The sequence below is a fragment of the Orbicella faveolata genome, unplaced genomic scaffold (assembly GCF_042242905.1).
Source record: "Orbicella faveolata isolate gen_17 unplaced genomic scaffold, um_ofav_v1 contig_48, whole genome shotgun sequence".
Taxonomy (NCBI): domain Eukaryota; kingdom Metazoa; phylum Cnidaria; class Anthozoa; order Scleractinia; family Merulinidae; genus Orbicella; species Orbicella faveolata.
Genome location: NW_028301578.1, coordinates 11,502,466 through 11,523,007, shown reverse-complemented (window position 1 = coordinate 11,523,007; position 20,542 = coordinate 11,502,466). Strand labels below are relative to the sequence as shown.

Here is a 20,542-nt window from a genome sequence, read left to right as displayed (position 1 = left end):
AGGTATTTGCGGTGCCGTCGAGGCCCAAGGAGCATCTGTTTGAAAAAGGACGCCTTTTCGACCGACAGAGACGCTTGAGTCCAAGATCAATTGAGTAAAACACGCTTTGAGCCCCATGCGTCAAAATCCTTACTAGTCTAAGCATATGAGCTATGCACTAATTAATTGGAATAATTTTTCCTCTTCTCATGACCTGTATTCTGAAAAATATCTTTTCATACGATAGTGATCAACTCGACAACAAGATCTTTGAGGTACATAATACAATAGTAATACAGTAATTTAGGTTTTGTGTAGGTAGTTTACTAAGTGTTATAGAAATCGGTTGTTTTCAATATGACTAGAGGCTAAATACACGGTTGGCTTTTGGAGTTAGCTCCAGGCTTTTCATGCTTATGCCTTTCCATGTTGGTACAATGTAATGAGAAATACAGTGTTGATTACCCTTAGGTTGGGGATTAGGGTGGAGGGGAGAGGGAGTGGTTAAGGAATCATGTGAGGGTAGAACGTAGGTGGTAGACTTCTACTGGCGAAGGTAAATGGTAACCCTGTGAAGAAGATAACTAGCCTGTGATCAAGATAAGTGGTAAACCTGTGATCAAGATAAGTGGTAACCCTGTGATCAAGATAAGTGGTAATCTTGTTGTCAAGGTAAGTGGTAAAACTGTGATCAAGGTAAGTGGTAAAACTGTAATCAAGGTAAGTGGTGATCCTGTGATCAAGATAAGTCGTTAACCTGTTATCAAAGTAAGTGGTAAACCTGTCATCAAGATATGTGGTAAGCCTGTTATCAATGTTATTGGTGTAAGGTAAGATCAGCAATTCATCAGTCATGCAGCTTATTCTTTTAAAGAACAACAGACTCAGCATCTGATAAAAAGCAAACCTATTGCAGTCTTGAGTTAGTTTTCAACGAAGGAGGCAGTTTAATGAGTAATACAATCTATAAAACCCAAAAGCTACAAGCGGGTGCTTTGACAAGCTGTTTATTTTACTTTTCCAGCTACAAATAACAAATAACTGTTTACAATCATGCACATGCTAACAATGTATTCTTCTGTTTACTTTGTGTTTACCTCCAGTTCTTCTGCATGATGCTACTCAGGCTCGTTTTCAGGTTTTTCAGCAGGGCCTGCGCTCTTGGGGTCCCTCCTCCGGGAGACGTTCCAGCACTCGCTCCTATGTCCCCGATGACGTAAGCGAAAACGTCAACACACACCCTGCCCTGGTTATCGCTTTCGGACCAGTTCTTCAAGTCTTCGCCGAACCAGACCCTAAGCTCCATATATGGATGCAGATACAGCAGGTAGTCAAAGTTGGAGAAGACCAGCTCGTCAGAAGGCTTATCGTCCACTACGGGCATGGTGTACCACAATCCTGATCCATGCTTTATAAACTGCTCCAGGGGAAATATCACGTTGTCGTGTCTGTCGGTTATGATGACGTTTAAAGGGTATGCCTTAAAGGAGCTGTAACCATGGCAACCCCAGCGGCTGTTATAGGCGACGTCAGAGACGCACCTCACCTCGCAGCTTCAGGGCACCGACTAGCATGCCTTGCGCACCTCGGTATATCACGTGACCTGGACGGTTGTTTCTGGCCTCGAAGCATACGGGATGGTGACCATAGTTGATTTGATACCAAGCAGCTTCGCCTTTAGGAAAATTCAAACAACAATCAGAACTTATTAAATAAACTATGCCACAATATCGTAAAGAATTTTTCTGATCTACAAACTTACTTTCAAAGTGAAGAGTAGATGAATTTTAAATGTAGAAATAACATTAACTCGGAAAAATATCCGAGTTCCAGATGGGATTTGAACCCACGACACTTCGTGATCTAGCCCGACGCTCTAACCACTGAGCTACTGGAGCCTCTATGATGAACAAGGATGAAATGTGGGTCTTTGACTGGAACCGCATCGCGCGGTCACACAGCCAAATGATGACTTGGCACTCATGAACTCAGTAACTGCATCGCGCAGTCACATTGAGGAATCTCAAAGATGCAACCAAACACCCTCTAAAGTGAATATTATAAGGAACTTTAAATGTAGAAACAACATCAACTCGGAAAAAAAAACCAGACTGAAAAAAAAAGGCGCGATGCGGTTCTAGTCAAAGATTCACATTTCACCCTTGCTTACCATAGAGTCTCCAGCAGCTCAGTGGTTAGAGCGTTTGGCTGGATTACGATGGGTAGTTGGTTCAAAGCTCATTTGGAACTCGAATTTTTTCTCCAAATTGAAAAGAGAGTCTTAAGATAGCGATGGAATCTCAGTTATTTGATGTTCGGCTATTCTCAGCTATCACTTAAAATTTTAGGCCACTTCTCAACTATCAGCTATTTGAGTAACTTTTTTTTTTTCAGCTCAAAGTTAAAATTTTGAACATTTTCAATTAGCAGTTGAAATCTTTTCAGCTTCTCTAGATAGAAGACTCACAAAGAAGTAATATTAAACCGTCAATAAACTAGGGCTGTTACTACTTAAGAAGATTAACTAAACAGGGATTCCTTATATCGAAAGGAAAATGCACGTTTTGTGTTCCTGTGCAGTAGAAAACGCAAAGAAATGATCGCTTTATTAATAAAAAACCCTTCAGCCAAGGAAATGAGGCTTTTACCTAATATAGGAAAGCGTTCCAACTGCAAATATATAATCTCTTGACAAGAAATGTTGGACTGTATTTTTTACGTTGATTTACGTACAGAAAAGTAGAAGAGATTTTGAATTTTATGCAACCATCCGTTTTTTTGATGCAAACCTTACTCACTTTTAAGAGGTTTTTAAGACATATAGTTATCGTAGTGAATGAAGAAAAAAATTGATATCTTGCAATTGTGATTGCTTACGAAACTTGGAAGAAAAGACAAAGTCCACTGTAATGATAGAATGACGAATTTATGAACACATTTAAAAACGCACCTTGAAATACCTGGTAAAACAAGAATGCAAGAAGAGCATGCAGGTTTTATCAAAGACGATGTCATTTTCGTGTTATGGGATATGGGTCGACTGTCGATGTCTTCTCCTTTGTTTCAAGGAGGCCTTTGAATGCGAGGACGAGTAGAAATGTCACAATCGGTTACGCAAAAATATTTTCATAGGTTCTAATTTTCTTCAAGAAATTAATAAGAATATTAAATCTGATTGATTTAATGGAAATAAACATTCTGTTGGAAAGAATTAAACAATTAGATGCTTGTATTTACATGTTTTTCCCACAAGAAAAGGCACAACTCTAATACACTTTTTTTCTCGAATATTTCTATCGTTCGTGGGTCGTGGGTGATTTAAGAATTTGATTCTGTTGTTAGTTACTGTTTAGTTATTAGCGTAGCCCTGAACACACTTCAACGCAGCACAACTCTAATCCACTTTTTTGCTCGTAAATTTCTAACGGTGGTGGTTGGTGGGTGGTGGGTACAACTCGTGGGTGATTTAAGAATTTGATTCTGTTGTTAGTTACTGTTTAGTTATTGGCGTAGCCCTGAACACACTTCAACGTAGCGTGGTGCAGGCCCGCGGTGTCCCTTCTATTGTTACGTGTTGCTACAAAGAAGTGTCCCACACACCTGTTGAAGTTACCTTTCGTTTATTGAAAAGACGTGATATGTTTTCACGCGATTGTTTCCCACCCACCGGATTTTGGTGTGTAACGCTTGTCACTTTAGCAAATGTAAGCCTCCATTGTTAGTTCCGAAATATGTTCTCTAGGCACGTGCACACTGAAGGAATTGTGTGAGTGGGGTCTGCGGGGGAGAAGAAGTTGTTAAACTGGGATTGAGAGGAGAGGAGAATTTGTGCTGTGGTGCTTTCTCTACATTTGGAAACTTGTCTTTGACGACAAAACAGTTGTTCTCGCCTCTGGAAGTAGTCTTAATACCAACTTGATGCTCTCTGTTTGAGCCTGACTTTGATGTGCAGTTGGCCATTTTAAAGTGTACCGTGTCACGAAAATTACGATAACGTGCTCACCAAGGATCGGGCAGCTTTTGATACCATGGTTGTAGCAAGTGATAGAGTGGTTGTAACGACCCATCAAAATCTAAGTGCTGGAAACTGTTTTGAGCCACCTTAAGTGGTATCTTTTAGGGTTCTAATTAAGCTTGAGTAAGTCCTACATTAGTCTCCTTTACAAGTTAAAGTCAAGTTTTCCCGCGAGCATCCCTGACCTTTTCATATGGGAGCTTCCCTGGGTTCCAAATGTCTAACAGGAAGTGACAGTGAAGGAGTGAAGGAATGCTGAGGTGCAATCACTTCACCACTGCAACTTGGAAAATAATATTTTCTAAGTTAAAAAGGAAAACGCTAGCAAAGATACAAAACATGTAAACAATTTAGAAGAAGTCACTCCCATCCAGACAATACAAACAGGAAAAGAATTCGTGATTATCTTTACTGAGAAACACGGAAGCACACTCCTTACAACTATCACTGAAGGACAAACTCTTGACAATTTTCTTCATAATAGTTTTTCTTACTTTCTCAAAGAACGTTCTTTTACAAGGCAGTAGTGTGTTCATATAACTCGGTCCTTCACTGCAATCAAGAAAGCATTTTAGAGATTCCAAGTGTATATTGGTCACGCTTTGCTTTGCACGAACAACAAGTTGTCAATCAAGCGGTGCACAGTTTGTCTGAGTCGAGCGGTCGGTGGTGTTTTTAGCACAAGCGTTGTGTTTTATTCAAGATGTGGCTGAACTGTGAGCATAAGGAGAGAAATGAAAACATTCATTGTATTGTGCTTCTCGCTTTGCCTTGTGGGAGGTAGTGAAGGTATGTCATAATTTATGCTTTGCTTATAACGCATCCACTGATTTCGCATGGTTCAAGTCCGGTGTTATACAATCTCGACATGTTCTAAAGATTGAATCACTTTCCTTTTAGACTAAGTGAAGAAAAGTTCAGACATAGCTTTCGAGGAATGGGTCTGATTTCTATTCATCCGTCCTTATTTCATAATTTCAAATGTTCTAAACGATGACAAACATGGACTACCGCTAATATTATGATAAGCAAAATTTAGTGAGCCTCTCAATAAACTGTTCGACGTGTGTCTAGAGAAACATCTGTTCTGGTTTCTCAACTCTTTACATGCTTTTATATAATGTGATTTCTTGCAAAACTAAGCTAGTTGCCACAACTTTCTGCAAATCTGTTTCAAAACTTGGGTTAAATTGCAGTTCATTCCAATGATACTCGGATGAGGCTCTGTCTCGTAATAAAAAATTCTGAGATTCATTTTCATATTGTTCGTGATACTCTTGCTTTCTCATAACCAGTTTCTGATTTCGAAAGTTTAATCATTTTTCTTCAATGTTTTCTTCATAATAAGCTTGTAAGTTTACCGTACCTAGGTGTTAAGTTTCCGCAACGATGGCGAAAATATGGCCTTAGACTCGGTAGAAAGAAGCCAAAGAAAACACAATTTTAATCACATTGCAAGTAAAGTTATATGAAAGTTCCTGAGTTTTAAACTGCGTAGAATGATATAATGATATGAATGATAATGTACACAACTCAAGCAGTAGTGAAAATAACGCCCGATAAAAGTCATGTAGACAGCTGCTTTAGTCGCCTACATAACTGCCATGATTATTCATACGTTGCCGTTCCTGGGCCAGTATAACACACGACATCTGGGTGGATACGCACGCAATGTATCAACGTAAAATACCTTCGCCACCCTGTTGCACCATAACACATTTTGCAACATAAGCCAACGTTGGTAAGCATTTGAAAGAGGTACATAACAACTACACTATGTTGCCTGCGAATGTCTAGGCCTAAGCGGCCATTATGGAGTCCACAATTGCAATTTAATAAACGCTGGTAACAATATCTAAGATAAAAAACAAGAACATTGTATTGGCATCTCTTCAATAAAGTTACCATTGAGGGCCGAACGTAACGATCCTCGGTTTAAGTATTGAGTTTTAGCACTTCCATTTACTTCGTAGCTTACATGCTTTCGCACGGAAACAAGTTATAGTTTGTATTTTAAGTCTTGTCGAGGTATTGTACAGGCACGAGAAGCAGACGAAGGAAGAAAAAGCCGTTTCTTTCTTAGAAAATGCCGGACTCTGAAAAAATAATCGAGCGGTCTGACTCGGCAGTCGAGCGAGACCAAGCCAAACACAAAATTGGTCTTGAAATGTATAAACAAAATGTTTATGAGATTAATTAATTTAAAAAATTAATTTTTCTCAGTCTCAAAATAATTGTTCATACAGATTGATGTCAGGAATGCAACATCGAAGCATCACTTCTTAAAGTCATTTAAAATAAACACGTAAGCTTAAGTTTCAGGGCACAGCAGCGAGCAAAGTATAACTCACTACAGTTCACGGCCAACTGTATCGCAGCTATAAGGTGGCTCCCACACTACATCAAACTGATTTGAGAAGCACCAACTACAGTGGACACAAATTCCTTTCATTCAAAACCCGAATCAAATGGCCTCCACTGTTGACCGCAACCGCAGGTTTTCTGACCGTATTTTTCAACTCCTGCAATATTCAAGTCAACGTTCACCTTTTCGGCTCACAGGGCTGCTCTGATGACCAAAACTGACTTGACTTTCCCAGCATTTTCTCTACGATTTGTAGATTTCGCAGTTCAATTCTGCTTTCGCTGTAAGTTTTCACTCCACGAGAAGCGAGTTTGACATGGGCGTGATTTTCTTAGGCCACAAACAATTCTTTGCTACGCATAGCAACCAATGGGAATGCGGCTTTATTTATTACAGACAATAGATTACGTCAAGTTGCTATTTTCTTGTTTGCCAAAGTGGGCAAAGGCCGGCTTTCGAGTTATGTGAAAGATTTTGAGATAAAAAAAAGCTTTTTTCTGTAGCAGTTTGTTTCTTTATTCTATAAAACAATTAGATTCTATGTTACGTTGCCGTGACTCTGTTCAGTAATAGATCACAGAAGACGTCAAAGTGTGGTAAGAACACCAACCGGCTATCGCCTCGGGCGTTACTTTTTTGTTCTGCTGCCACATTTTGACATCATCTATGCTCTATTACTAAACAGACGCACGGCAACATGGAATCTATTTGTTAAATAGAAGATATCGTTCCGACTTTTAAACAATCATCTTCGTTACAAGCCATCGGCGAACTTGTGACTTCTACAAATCACCATGTCCATTCTGTTAATATTCAATTAGCAAAATTCATTTCATCTTGCTTTGATGTACGCAATATGCTTCTTTCAAATCAAACCGATGTAACTTGATTGCTTTAATATAACCTTCTTCTGGTGTTCATGATAACCATTACTGTTTAGTTTTACTCTATAAAAGCTTTTGCAACACTGTATGTATATATGATCACGCAAGTAAATCCAGTTCTTATTGTTGTGGTTTTTGTAGGTCAGAGCACCGCTACCCCAAGTGTAGCATCGCTTAGTCCAATAACATTCGTGGAATCGTCCGCTGCAACACTAAATGTGGGATCGCCCAGCGGCGAAATAAGTAGGGAGACGTCCAGCACAGGAAACACTGTGGAATCGTCCAGTGCAGCTATTAATGTGGTATTACCCAGCGGCACAATAGATATGCCATTGTCTTACGTAACAGTACAGACATTAAATGTGGGATCCTCCACCGCAGCATCATTTACGACTGCTGCATTGCATTCAGTGTCACATTTAGTAAACCCATCGCAAGTCAGTACAGCACCCATCTCAACCACTGAGACCGGCGTGGAACCAACGATAGCATCAGCAGTAAAACCAACAATAACGTCTTCTGTAAATGGTAAGTAATACTTATGGGTGAATGGTTACAACTGCGCTAAGCTCAGTTGCCTTATACTGTCTTCAAGATTCCACCGGAAAAAAGAGAAGTTTTAATTTGTCGATTCGACAAATGGATATTTTTATTCGCGATTCCACTAACCTAACTAACCACGTTTGCCTCTACCGGTCGCTAGAAAAAAAATTATGACTGATGTTATTGATTAAAACGACAACTAAGAGCCAATGTGTTATGTATGGTAGCTTAGGTAGCCTCGGTACTAGGGTGCACGTTGGCCTCGTTATGATGTACATATAAGGAAGAATGACTTTCAAAATAAACGGTTATTTTGTTCTTGTGGTACGTTGCTGTCTACTTGTTGAAACAGAATGAACATTACTTCCGGTGCGCGGTACTCCCGAGATCCTTCGGGGTGTACGCGCGGTACAGTTCGAGGCACGATTCATCAAATGGTAGCCCTAAGCTCAGAAAATGTAGCGTGTAGACAGCCTCTCAATTTTTCGACGCACGTGAAAGTAAAAGCGAGCGAGGCTACCGCGAGGCAGTCATTTAATTCAATATTAATGATATAGTTACTCAAATAAAACACCTCAAAAAAGACAAATGATTGTGGAGAATAAATGAAAAATAATAATAAATTCTAGTGATACTAGGATGGGGCCTTACCTCATAATAAATTCTGAGATTCATTTTGACGTCTTTTACTGTTCACGGGACCGTGATGCAGCGTATTATTCTTCTTCTTTGTAGAAAAGTGAGCGTTAAGTGGCTAAACAAGAATTCTTTAATTAAAAAGGAAACATGTTTTTTACGTAAAGTAAATTTGGAAAATTTGTTTCATGCAAAATAATGCGCATCGTTTTCATTTTGGAGGAACATGCTATTGAGAAGAGTGAAATATCTATGTAATATTTTATACTCTTTTCAAGCAATTTATTTGCCATGCTCAAAGAACGAAATTTAATTTTGCTGGAGTTCATTGCCTGCGAGATTTCTTTCGATCAAGTCAGGGATTCAAGCCAAGAGTGTATCGTGTTGTAGAGAGGCGCCACCCTATACGGGCGAAACATTTATACGTATACTTACTTATTTTGGGGGACAAATTCAAATTCTTTTATAGCATTATAACACACTATGTTCAAATTTATAGTGTGTCACTTAATTCCAAGATGGTCAATCCCTGCCCCGGGAATAATCCGGGACTTTGATGGAAAGCTGGTTCTGTAAACTGGGCGTAAAAATTACACAGTTCTGAACGAAGCAGACCCTGTTGAACAATGTCAGCGATCCAAGATGACCGCTTTTGTCATTTTCGCTCATGACTCATTTTTTTAATTTGTCACTACTGTTTCGTTAAGAAATGTAGTTTGCAGTTCTGTCGTTACTGCGGCCAACTGATGTGTCCTTATTTTCAGTGGATGGGTGTAAAAATTACACAGTCCTGAATGAAGCAGACCGCGCTCAAGGACACATAGTGATCAACGCCAGCAGTTATAGATGCGATAGGGATGACCTGGTACCAGGTTGGTATCGTTTCCAAGGAGCTGCCGGAGATCGGATGGCGGACAAATGTGTTCCCAGACGTCACTGCGGTACATACCATCCAGGTTGGCTTAATGGCGCACACCCGACAGTCGCTGAAGGTGTGGTCACTCGTAGAGTCTGTTATCGTAACAGTTATAAATTCTGGTACCAGTCAAGAAACTGCTGTTACTGGAGTAACAGTATCAGAGTCAGGAACTGTGGAGCTTTCTTCGTGTATGAGCTACAAAACCCGCCTGTTTGCAATCTTCGTTACTGTGGTAACGGCAGCGCAGGTAATTTACCTTGTTTGCCTTTTTGAGTGTGCCAGTCAACAATCAGTCATCAAGCAATCATCATCATCAATCATCAATCAAAGTTTGAAAACATTCTCCAGAGGTGGTTCAGTGCTATCTTAACATTTCAAATTTAAGGTGACTTTGAAGTCTTTCGACTCTTACTCTTACAGGTAATACGTAACATATGCGTTTACAGAAGCTTCCATGTCGCGCAATTCTTACCGTATTAGTAACAATATAACAATCATACCTATCCTCTGGTTCTTAATTATTAACAGCCAACATTTACATCGGAGAGCAAAGATGGCGCAGTGGTGAGAGCGCTCGCTGCCCACCAATGTGGCCCGGGTTTTGTTCCGGCCCGGTGCAATATGTGGGTTGAGTTTGTTGCTAGTTCACAATCACCTTGCTCCGAGGGTCTTTCTCCGGGTTCTCGGGTTTTCCTCCTTCCATAAAAAGCAGCATCTCCAAATTCCAGTTCCACCAGGACGCAGGAGTCACATGAAAACCAGCTAAGGCCGATGTGGCATCCTCTCTAAATATATATATATATATATATATATATATATATATATATATATATATATATATATATATATATATATATATATGTATCTGCTTTCCCTATTACTACGAAACACGGTACTTTCCAATTTTCATTCTCTCAATGAAAGGTACCAAATGTACTCTTTCTAACCCAACAGCGGCTTCCATGATAATTTGGCGCAAAATTTAGCTTTCTTGAAAGTAAGTGTTTTACCTACGTCTCTGTTCCATGCTCTCCATTGTAGTTTAGAGTGAGAAAAAAAATTAGGTAGCTTAAGCAAAGACGACGGGGACCCAGAGGACATCGCCTAATAAAAAGTGAATGTATATTTTACCCTAAAACTTCGCAATTGTCTAGATCTGTTCAGTGCGCCCATCAAAATCAAAACTTGCTCAAACTAAACGTGCAATACCAGAGTTCAATGTCATTAAGAATAAAAAAAAATGCGGGGGTCTTTCGCGTTCTCCAAAATATGCAGAATTTAGTCATTTCATGTTGTTATTTTGCAGAGGACGACTAAGAACGTACAAAGGGTTATAACGCACGCGCACAGCCATTATTCTGCTTATTAAGGCCTTTGTTTGCTGGCGTTCTCGTTGTTGTTGCCGTCGTGGTTTGCTTAAGATCCCCAGTGACCAAATGCAATTAAATAACCATGTGCGAACATTACACCTTTTTGCACAGGAAACAAGAAAAAAGCCATGCGTGTTACTGAAATTCATTTCTTCCTCTTAAAAGCAAACTTTAAGACGTTCGCGCTAACTGTTTCTGCGCATCCTTACTTTAGCAGTCAAAAATTTCTGCGCCGATGCAGCCTCAGGAACATCATCTGCTGGTTTATTCTGGAAAAAGATGAAACCTCTTCTTCCGAACAACAAATCTAACACTGATGGCACAGCTAACATCCATCTTCTGGATGATGGGAAACTCGTATCTAATCCCAGCAACGTATTTAACGACTTCTTTGTAAATCCAAGAATACAGGACTCAGCCTTGAGCTTAACGGAAGAGAATTTCGGCGACCATCCTAGCATAGCAGCAATTAAAAGCAAATCATACAACCTTGACTTTGCTTTTAAGGAAATCAACAAGGAAACCGTAACCAACTACGTATTAAAAATGAATGCCAAGAAATCCACTGGCCCCGACGGTTTCTCTCCAAAGATTGTTAAACTTTCCGCTATAGCCGTGGCTACTCCGTTAACGTCTTTGTTTAATTACTGTATTCGCACGAGTACTCTGCCCAAAGAATGGAAAATGAGTAATGTCACCCCCATCCATAAGAAGGGCGATGTGACCGATAAAAACAATTACCGACCAGTCAGCGTTATCTCTGCAATCTCCAAACTATTTGAGAAAGTGCTGTTCGACCAGATGTACGCCTCCTTTGCACCAATTTTCTCGCCCAACATGTCGGGTTTTCTTAAGGGACACTCCTGCGCTACAGCGTTGATCAAATTAACAGATGATTGGAGACGCGCACTTGATGAAAAAAAAGAAGTGGGTGTAGTTACTATCGATCTTTCCAAGACCTTCGACTGCATTTGCCACAATCTGCTGCTAGCAAAGTTAAAAGCGTATGGCTTGCAAGAACCAGCCCTACAACTTTTAAGATCATTTTTGCATGACCGTAAACAAAGGGTAATATGCAATAATACGTGCTCTAGCTGGTCACTTTTACAGTGCGGCGTCCCGCAGGGAAGTCTCCTTAGCCCCTTACTGTTTAACATCTTTATGAACGACATGAACGAATCTGTTTCCGTCTCTTCCCTCCGCCTCTACGCGGATGATACAACCGAATATATGGCGGACGAAAGTCCTCTTGTGCTTCAACACGTCTTAAATCAAGACATGGAAAAACTATCTACCTGGCTTAACTACAACTATCTTCAAGCCAACGGGGACAAGACACAAGCAATGATTCTTGGGAATTCAACATACAATTACGATTTGGAGTTTGATGGCACCTTAATCGATATCAAAGAACATTTAAAGATCCTTGGAGTATGTCTGGACAATAAGTTATCTTTCAAAGAACACACAAATGTAATGCTAAAAAGAGTATACGCTAAGATTGCCGCACTTCGTCGCCTCAAGCGCTTAGTACCCATAGATACTTTATTACTTTTATACAGGAGCTTTATAATACCGCATTTTGAGTATTGTAATTCTTTACTGATTGGTATAGGTAAAACGCTCAACAAAAAAGTGGAAGACGCTAACTACTACGGTCTACGAACAGTAATGAACACGGGGAAAACTTCTAATTATGAGTCATTACTCAAACTGCTGGGCATGAGAACGCTAGAACATAGACGTATTGAACAATCTCTGATAATATTTTTTAAGTGTTTTAAAGAAAATGGCCCACGTTATATCACCAACTTATTCAAGCCCCAGGTCACGCCATACAATCTTAGAAGGAGCGGGCTAAACGTAGAACAACGCCCTTACAATAGTAGATTCTTCCACGGCTCGTATTCTTATATCATCTCTAGAATTTGGAATCAGTTACCGCCGGCAGCAAAAAATGCAGCAAACGTTCCAGCTTTTATCAATCATCTTAATACAACAAACTTTGGTGGCTGCCAATGCAGTTCTTGTCTTAAATGATTCTTTTATAGACATGCTGTATTTTTATCGTTTTTTAATATTGTATTTTTAACGCATATTTTTTAAGATATTAATAGTATGATAATTTTGTATTTTTTAATATATAGTTTTTAAATCTTTTTTTTAACATGTATGTCAAACACTTTTATCATGAGCCCCTGGCTCGGGAGACTTGGGCAACCACTCCCCGTGTTCTTGACGTAAAATAAATTACCTTACCTTACCTTACCTTACGCAAATTTACACGCCACGTCATGCATGAGCGCGCACGCTGAGTAATAAAATGAACAATGGTAGGGCAGATGGCCATTGCAATAGCTTTTCCTGGATTTAACGATCTTGAACGTTCGGTGACCCCTAATTCTTTTTTGATGGATCATTTTCTCTAGCGATTTTCTACGTTTAGCGAGAAAATGAAGAAAATCTATCGACTAAAAGTTTGAATTTTTTGCAAAACGCACCATCGAATTCCGTTCTTTTTAGGTCTTCGTTTGTCTGTGCGACGGTTTCAAATGCCTTTTGGAGGGTTAAGTTTTGGGAAACGTTGGTAATATTTGGAATTATTTACTCAACAGACCCACTTCTACAAAATATGACTGAGGTCGTTTGCCTCAGTTGACTCACCTTCGATATTTTTAACTTTAAACCCCTGTAGACCATGCTGAATTACGTGCGCCAATTTTTCAAAATCAGGGTAGTTTTCCACACGCTTTATCACCGAAACGACGTCGGTGACCCCCAATTTTTTTGGCATCTCTGTAACAGGTAAATCATTACCTAATTGCAGTAAAAAATTTTAAAAAATCTATTGACTGGAAAATTTTCGCGCGAACGTCGTTAAAACACACCAGAATAACTATAGCTACTTAGGTTAAAGTCAAATATCTATAGAACGTAGCGTGTTTGCTTTAGACATTCAAGAAAGTCAAAGTCCATCAGGCCGACTTTCATCTCCGGTTTCTCAGACTACAATTATTTATAGATTTCCACCAACCCCCCCCCCCCCCCCGCCCCCCCCGCTCGATGGAACGCTAGTTCATCGCAAGTTAATCCTCCAGGATTTGATCGCCACACCCATTCATCGGGATATTTTTTAAAACTCTCCTGCGTGCTGTGCATTTACCACACGTGACTCACACGGTTTTGGTATTTGTTACAACTCTTTAGTTACCAAATGCAGTTTTGTCGTTACTGTAGCCAATTGATGTGTCCTTACTTGTAGTGGATGGATGTAAAAATTACACAGTCCTGAATGAAGCAGACCGCGCTCAATGACACATAGTGATTAACGTCAGCAACTATAGATGCGATCACTTTGACCTGGTACCAGGTTGGTATCGTTTCCAAGGAGCTGCCGGAGATCGGATGGCGGACAAATGTGTTCCCTTACTTCACTGCGGTACTTACTTTCCAGGTTGGCTTTCTGGCGCACACCCTACAATCGCCGAAGGTGTGGTCACTCGTAGAGTCTGTTTTTCCTGGTCATACTCCTGCTGTTATTGGTATCACAATATCAGAATAAAGAACTGTGGTGCATATTTCGTGTACGAGTTACCGAGGCTGTATGTCTGCAATACTCGATATTGTGGTAACGGAAGCGCAGGTAGGTTTCTCAGGATGTTTTTAATTATTTCAGTCAGCAGCCAAAACATCAAGTTACAGCAAGGATTTAAATTTGTTAAGGCAACACGTTTTCACTGTTGCGGAACAGGTTAAATTGATGGTTAATTTAATTGTAATCTTTTGGAAAAAGGTGATTGTCAAAGGTCCACTTTCCATAAGACTCTGATTGCTTTAGAGATTCGAGAAAGTCTTCGTTCAGACATGGTGGCCCATCAGGCCGACGTTCATCTCCGGTTTCCCAGACTACAATTATTTATAGATCTCTACTCCCCCTGGATGGAAAGCTAGCTCACCGCAAGTTACTCCTCCAGGATTTAATCGCCATGCTCATTCATCCGGATATATATATATTTTTAACTCCCCTGCGTGCTGTACATTTATCACTCGTGACTCACTCGGTTTTGGGATTTGTAACTACTCTGTAGTTACCAAATGCAGTTTTGTCGTTACTGTAGCCAACTGATGTGCCCTTACTTACAGTGGATGGATGTAAAAATCACACAGTCCTGAATGAAGCAGACCGCGCCCAAGGACACACAGTGATCAACGCCAGCAACTATAGATGCGATAGGGACCTGGTACCAGGTTGGTACCGTTTCCAAGGAGCTGCCGGGGATCGGATGGCGGACAAATGTGTTCCCATGAAAAACTGCGGTACTCACGAACCAGTTTGGCTTTCTGGCGCACACCCTACAATCGCCGAAGGTGTGGTCACTCGCACAGTCTGTTATCACTGGTACAACTACTGTTGTAATCGGTATCAAAATATCAGAATAAAGAACTGTGGTTCACATTTTGTCTACGAGTTGCCGAGAACGTATTACTGCTATACTCGGCATTGCGGTAATGGAAGAGCAGGTGAGTTTCTTAGGATATTTTTAATTATTTAAGTAAGCAGCCAAAACATCCAGTTACAGTGAGGATTTAAGTTTGTTTAAGCAACACGTTTTTACTGTTGCAGAACTGGTTGAACTGGTGGTTCAATTGGTTTTCTCAATTTTCAACAAATCTTGACAAAGATTTCTTTTGATATCTTTGCTATTGTGGTAAAAAACGAATCGAATGTGGCTTAATGTGGTTGCGGACTCACTCGGCTGCGCCTCGTGAGTCTACAATATTTTGACCACTGTGATGACGCGTACTCGTTGTCGATAAGAAAACAAAGCACATTAAACCACACTCGATTGGTTACTTTTAATTTAACACGCATGTTCACTTGCTGAGAGCAAAGTAAAGATTATGTTGCTACTCGATTAGATCTAAACCTTTAAGTGTGTTTTACTCAGTCGTCTAATGTTTTGAAGTGTGCGCACGAGAGTTATTCACTGGGATTCTACGCAACAAGTGTAACAGATCTGTTCGTCACAAAAGTATGATGTGACAGTCACGCAAACTATTGATTTATTCCCCATTTAGCTGTCACGTGCCCGACGTTACCATTACCAGCCAACAGTAAGCTATTGGGCTGTAGTACAACAGAGATGTTATATGGCACCGTATGCAGGTTTTCTTGTAATGATGGATTTGAAGCGAAAGGTTCAGTGGTCAGAAGATGTACAGAAAATGGAACTTGGAGTGGAACCGGCCTTGTCTGCACAGGTAATTATTACCGTCTTGTAATTACTGCTCATTCAACGCTTGCAGTTCAAGTGTTGTGCTATAACAAATTATGATTGGTTAGTTTGCTTTTCGCTGTTGCAAAATGTTGGTGACATAACCCGCGCCCTGATTGGCAAGCTAGGAGGATACTACGCAAATATCGTCGCATACTTTTTGTTGGCTTGGTTTTAGAACAAACAATCAGGAAACGGCCGAGCGCTTGTTTTTTCACAAAACGTGATCCGAACACTAAAGAAAGCTAGAGTGGATTCGAGTTTGAACATAAAGCAACTAGGATATATCGGGATTTACACACAAACGCATTATCCATTGATGAACACTTAACTTAATCGTTCACTGTAACCTGTCCCTTTTATTCGTCTGTCGAGAGAAAAATGGTCATGCTTTACAGGGCGAGAAGAGCTTATGACAAAGTAGTGCATAAACTTATCTAACGTCCATTTCGTTACTTGACTGCCTAAAGTTGTTTAATTATGGTTTCGATCAAACGTATATCAAAAATTCAAAGTTATGTATACAACAGAAAATCTTTAATATTTTTTGCTTATACCTGGCTCTTATACAAGTCCTTTCGGCCATCTTGGATCGTTAATCGATACAAGGTCGCCAATTTATCTCTTTCGCCACCATTGAAGATTGCTATTCGATCTTAAATAGTGGAGTGTTATTTTTTATGACTACTGTCGGTGACGACTGATCTTACGCATCAAGGTGGAGATGCATGGATCAATCGATACAGGATCGTAGAATATGTCGATGTGATCAAATTCATGAAGGACCTTTCTTATATCAAGGACCCCATGCGAAAGCCCTTGTATAAGGTTGGGTCTCTTTTCTCAGGCACCTATATAAAGGCCTTTGAATGTACTGAAAGTGCTTTATATAAAGACCTTTGTACACATTTGATAAATGTCCTTATTCAAAAGTACTTGTACAAAGCTCTTTGTATGAGGATAACTGTACCAAGGCCCTTGAGTAATGGTCCTGGTGTACAGTCCTCAATAAAGGTCCTGGTATTAAGGCCCTTGCATACAGGTCCTTATACTAAAACATAATTGTATAAATATCTTTGTGTAAATTACTTTCTGTTGAAGTCCTTAAGTGAATCCATTGTATTAATGCTGATGTTGCATATTTTAAGGTATCAGCGGTGCCGTTGAAGCCAGAGGAACATCTGTTTGAAGAAGAACAACTTTACAACAGACGCGCTTGAATCCAGGATCAATTGAGTGCAACACGCTATAGTTTACCCTCTGAGCCCTGGTGTCAAAATATATATTCTCTTTACTATTTACTATTTACTATTTACTATTAAGTTTTGTAACTTGTAAATAGACCAGGTTTTAAAATATTCTTAGGTTTTATAATTTCTTTTTTAAGTAGGTGTCCTCTGTTAGTAGAGGAATATCCCTCGGCTAAACAATCTCGACACATTAATAAACTTATTATTAGTTATTATTATAATTATTATTATTATTATTACTATTATTATTATTTGTTATGCACTTATTGGGAGAATTTTTCCCTTTCCCGTGACCTGTATTCTGGAATATTGCTTTCATATGTTGGGGCTTAACTCGACAGCAATAACTTCATTAAGCATAATACAATATCGAGGATACAATCAAGAAGTTAATTTAAGTTTTGAACAGGTAGTTTAATTAAGCATTATAGAAATCGTTTGTTTCAGTGAAACCAGAGACTAAATGAACTGTTAGGTTTTCAAGTTAGACTCCTGCCTTGGCGTGTGTTTATGTCTTTTCATGTCAGTAAGTGGTAAAACGGTTATTAAGGTAAGTGGTTACCCTGCTATCAAGGTAAGTGGTAATCCTGTGATCAACAATTCATGTTCATGCAGCTCACTCTTTTGTAGAAATACAGACTGAGAATCAGATAAAAAAGCAAAGGTATCGCAGTGTCGAGTTTGTTTTCAAAAAAGGGGTTAGTTTAATTAGTTATACAATCTAGATAACCAAACAACTACAGGAGTTCAGTGTTTTTAGTTTCTGTATATTTAACACCAGCTTTCCTGGGCTAGCTACCAATAACAAAACACCTGTTAACAACCATGCAAGTGCTAACAACGTATTCTCCTCTTTACTTTTTGTTTACTTCCAGTTCTTCTGTATGATGCTGCTCAGGCTCGTTTTCAGGTTTTTCAGCAGGGCCTGCGCTCGTGAGGTCCCTCCTCCGGGAGACCCTCCAGCACTTGCTCCTATGTCCCCGATGACGTGAGGGAAAACATCAACACACACCCTGCCCTCGTTATCGCTTTCAGACCAGTTCTTCAAGTCTTCGCCGAACCAGACCCTAAGCTCCATATAGGGGTGCAGATACAGCGGGTAGTCAAAGTTGGAGAAGACCAGCTCGTCAGAATGCTTATCGTCCACTACGGACATGCTGTACCACAATCCTGACCCGTTCATTTTTCCGTTAATACAGGTGTAAAAAAGAAGAGGATATTCGGATTTAGGCGAACACCCGTTGTTCATGCAAACCTCATTCACTTATAAGAGGTTTTCAACATATTTAGTTATTGAAATGCAGGAAGAAAAAAAAAATGTTATCTTGCGATTGTGGTTGCTTCCGAAATGTGGAAGAAAAGGGAAAGTCCATTCTAATTATAGCCTAAGCATGACGAATTTATGAACACGTTTAAAAACGCACCTTGAAATATCTGGCAGAACAAGAATGCAAGAAGAGCAGGTTTTATCAAAGACGATTTCATTTTCGTGTTATGGGATATGGGTCGACTGGCGATGTCTTCTCCTTTGTTTCAAGGAGGCCTTTGAATGCGAGGACGAGTAGAAAATGTCACAATAACTGGTTGCGCAAAATTATTTACATAGGTTCTAATCTTTTTCATGAAATTAATAAGAATAGTAAATACTTGATAAGATTGTTTATATAATGATCGATTTAATGGAAATAAACATTCTGTTGGAAATAATTAAACGATTAGATGCCTGTATTTAGATGTTTTTCCTACAAGTAAAGGCACAACTCTAATTCACTTTTTTGCTTGAAAATTTCTATCGGTCGTGGATCGTGGGTCATGGGTCGTGGGTGATTTAAGAATCTGATGCTGTTGTTAGTTATGTTTAGTTGTTAGCGTAGCCCTGGATACACTTTAACGTAGCTTGGTGCAGGCATGCGGTGTTCCTCCCATTGGTAACTGTTGCTACGAAGAGCTCGAGGAGTTTCACACGGGTGTCTGGAAAACCCGAATAGCGAATAGCGAATAGCGAATAGTCCCGAATAGTGCGAATAGTCTCGAATGGTGCGAATAGTGGCGAACAGTCGCGAAAAGTGGCGAATAGTGACGAATGGTCGTCAATATTCACCGCTTTAGGTCAAATATCCTGCGTTAATTATCCAAATAAGCAACAGAATTTCAGTGAATTTATTACCTTTTCTTCTCCGGACTCAGGCTCGGGCTGTTCATCGCCGACATTAAGAAAACAGAAAACAACACAAGGATAACCTAATAAAGAGGTATTTACGCTTTTGGAGCCGTTAAAACAGAAGAAATTACATTTAGAAACACCTTTTGTCCTGATAAGCGTCTGTGCTTTTTAGCGGCAAAATCCCGTCCTACGTTACTGCGAGGTTGACTGCGAGATACTGGGTACCCTATTTGCCACGATTGACCACTAATTTGCCACTATTCGAGACTGTGCGCCACTATTCGCACTATTGGCTATTCGCTATTCAGGACAATTCGCTGTTCGCTATTCGCGACTGTTGGCTATTCGCTATTCGGGTTTTCCAGACACCCGTTTCACACCCCAGTTGAAGTTACCGTTCGTGTATATAACAGACACGTTATGTTACTTTTCACGCGATTGTTTCCTACCCACCAGACTTCGGTGTGTAACGCTTGAGACTTCAGCTATCGTGTACCCTCTATTGTTGATTCCAAAATATGTCTTCTAGGCACGTGCACACTGATGAATTGTGTGAGTGGGTCGGTAGGGGGAGGCGAAAGAAGTTGTCAAACTGAGATTGAGCGGAGAGGGAAATGTGTGCTGTGGTGCACTCTCATTTTAAAACTTGCCTTTGAAGACAAAACAGTTGTTATCGCCCCTGGAAGTAGGCTTAATACCAGTTTGATGCTCTCTGTTTGAGCCTGATATGGCCATTTTAAAGTGGTTTATTTTTTTCATACAGTGTCTATCAACCAATCAGATCTAAGCCATTTTGTCCAGAGAGGTAGTTACATATAATTTAGCCCATTGGTATGTTGACAATGAACACTGCTGAAAACGCATCCACAAGCAGGAAAGACTTCATTGAAAAGGGAAACGTTAGCAAAGATATAGAAAACGTAAACAATGTAGAATATGTCGCTCCCATCCAGTCAATAGAAGAAGGAAATAGAATTCACGATCATCTTTATTGAGAAACACTCCTCACACCTACCACTGAAGGATAAACTCTTTTTTAAAGGCAGTAGTGTGGTCAAATAATTCGATTCTTCACGGCAAACAAGAAAGCGTTTTAGAGATCCAAGAGTATATTGGTCACGCTTTGCTTGACACAAACAAC

The 20,542-nt window shown here is 39.9% G+C and overlaps 2 protein-coding genes and 1 pseudogene across 4 annotated transcripts in view; 2 read left to right on the top strand and 1 right to left on the bottom strand.

Moving 5' to 3' along the window:
- The window catches only part of LOC149096543 (uncharacterized), a 58,505-nt gene extending 44,460 nt beyond the window's left edge, over positions 1-14,045 (top strand). The window contains exons 1-4 of one of the 2 annotated variants that reach the window (XM_089280720.1): positions 4,617-4,783; positions 7,385-7,771; positions 9,187-9,588; positions 13,974-14,045. In XM_089280720.1, coding sequence (XP_089136846.1) covers positions 4,729-4,783; positions 7,385-7,771; positions 9,187-9,588; positions 13,974-14,026 — 897 coding nt within the window. In that variant the 5' untranslated portion in view covers positions 4,617-4,728 and the 3' untranslated portion in view covers positions 14,027-14,045. Of the gene's footprint in view, positions 1-4,616; positions 4,784-7,384; positions 7,772-9,186; positions 9,589-13,973 lie in introns of those variants that run through there. The other variant, XM_089280721.1, reaches the window with a different exon arrangement.
- LOC149096544 (uncharacterized) lies at positions 1,048-3,939 on the bottom strand (annotated as a pseudogene).
- Positions 14,046-14,116: 71 nt separating the features above from the next.
- Positions 14,117-18,949, top strand: LOC149096542 (pancreatic secretory granule membrane major glycoprotein GP2-like). 2 transcript variants are annotated; one of them, XM_089280724.1, is made up of 4 exons: positions 14,117-14,354; positions 14,855-15,232; positions 15,791-15,973; positions 17,136-18,949. In XM_089280724.1, exons 1-4 carry the CDS (start codon positions 14,117-14,119, stop codon positions 17,174-17,176), a joined length of 840 nt encoding a protein of 279 aa, XP_089136850.1. In that variant the 3' UTR covers positions 17,177-18,949. The 2 variants fall into 2 exon arrangements, with proteins under 2 accessions (XP_089136850.1, XP_089136849.1); XM_089280723.1 differs by lacking the exon at positions 17,136-18,949 and having other exon boundaries at positions 15,791-16,923.
- The last annotated feature ends 1,593 nt before the right edge of the window (positions 18,950-20,542 follow it).

Bases quoted from the DNA above. Each gene is read 5' to 3' on its own strand.
- LOC149096542 (XM_089280723.1), top strand. From the start codon at position 14,117: ATGGCGGACAAATGTGTTCCCTTACTTCACTGCGGTACTTACTTTCCA. The intron at 14,355-14,854 runs GTAGGTTTCTCA...CCTTACTTACAG, and splicing joins TTGTGGTAACGGAAGCGCAG to TGGATGGATGTAAAAATCAC. The intron at 15,233-15,790 runs GTGAGTTTCTTA...TTCCCCATTTAG, and splicing joins TTGCGGTAATGGAAGAGCAG to CTGTCACGTGCCCGACGTTA.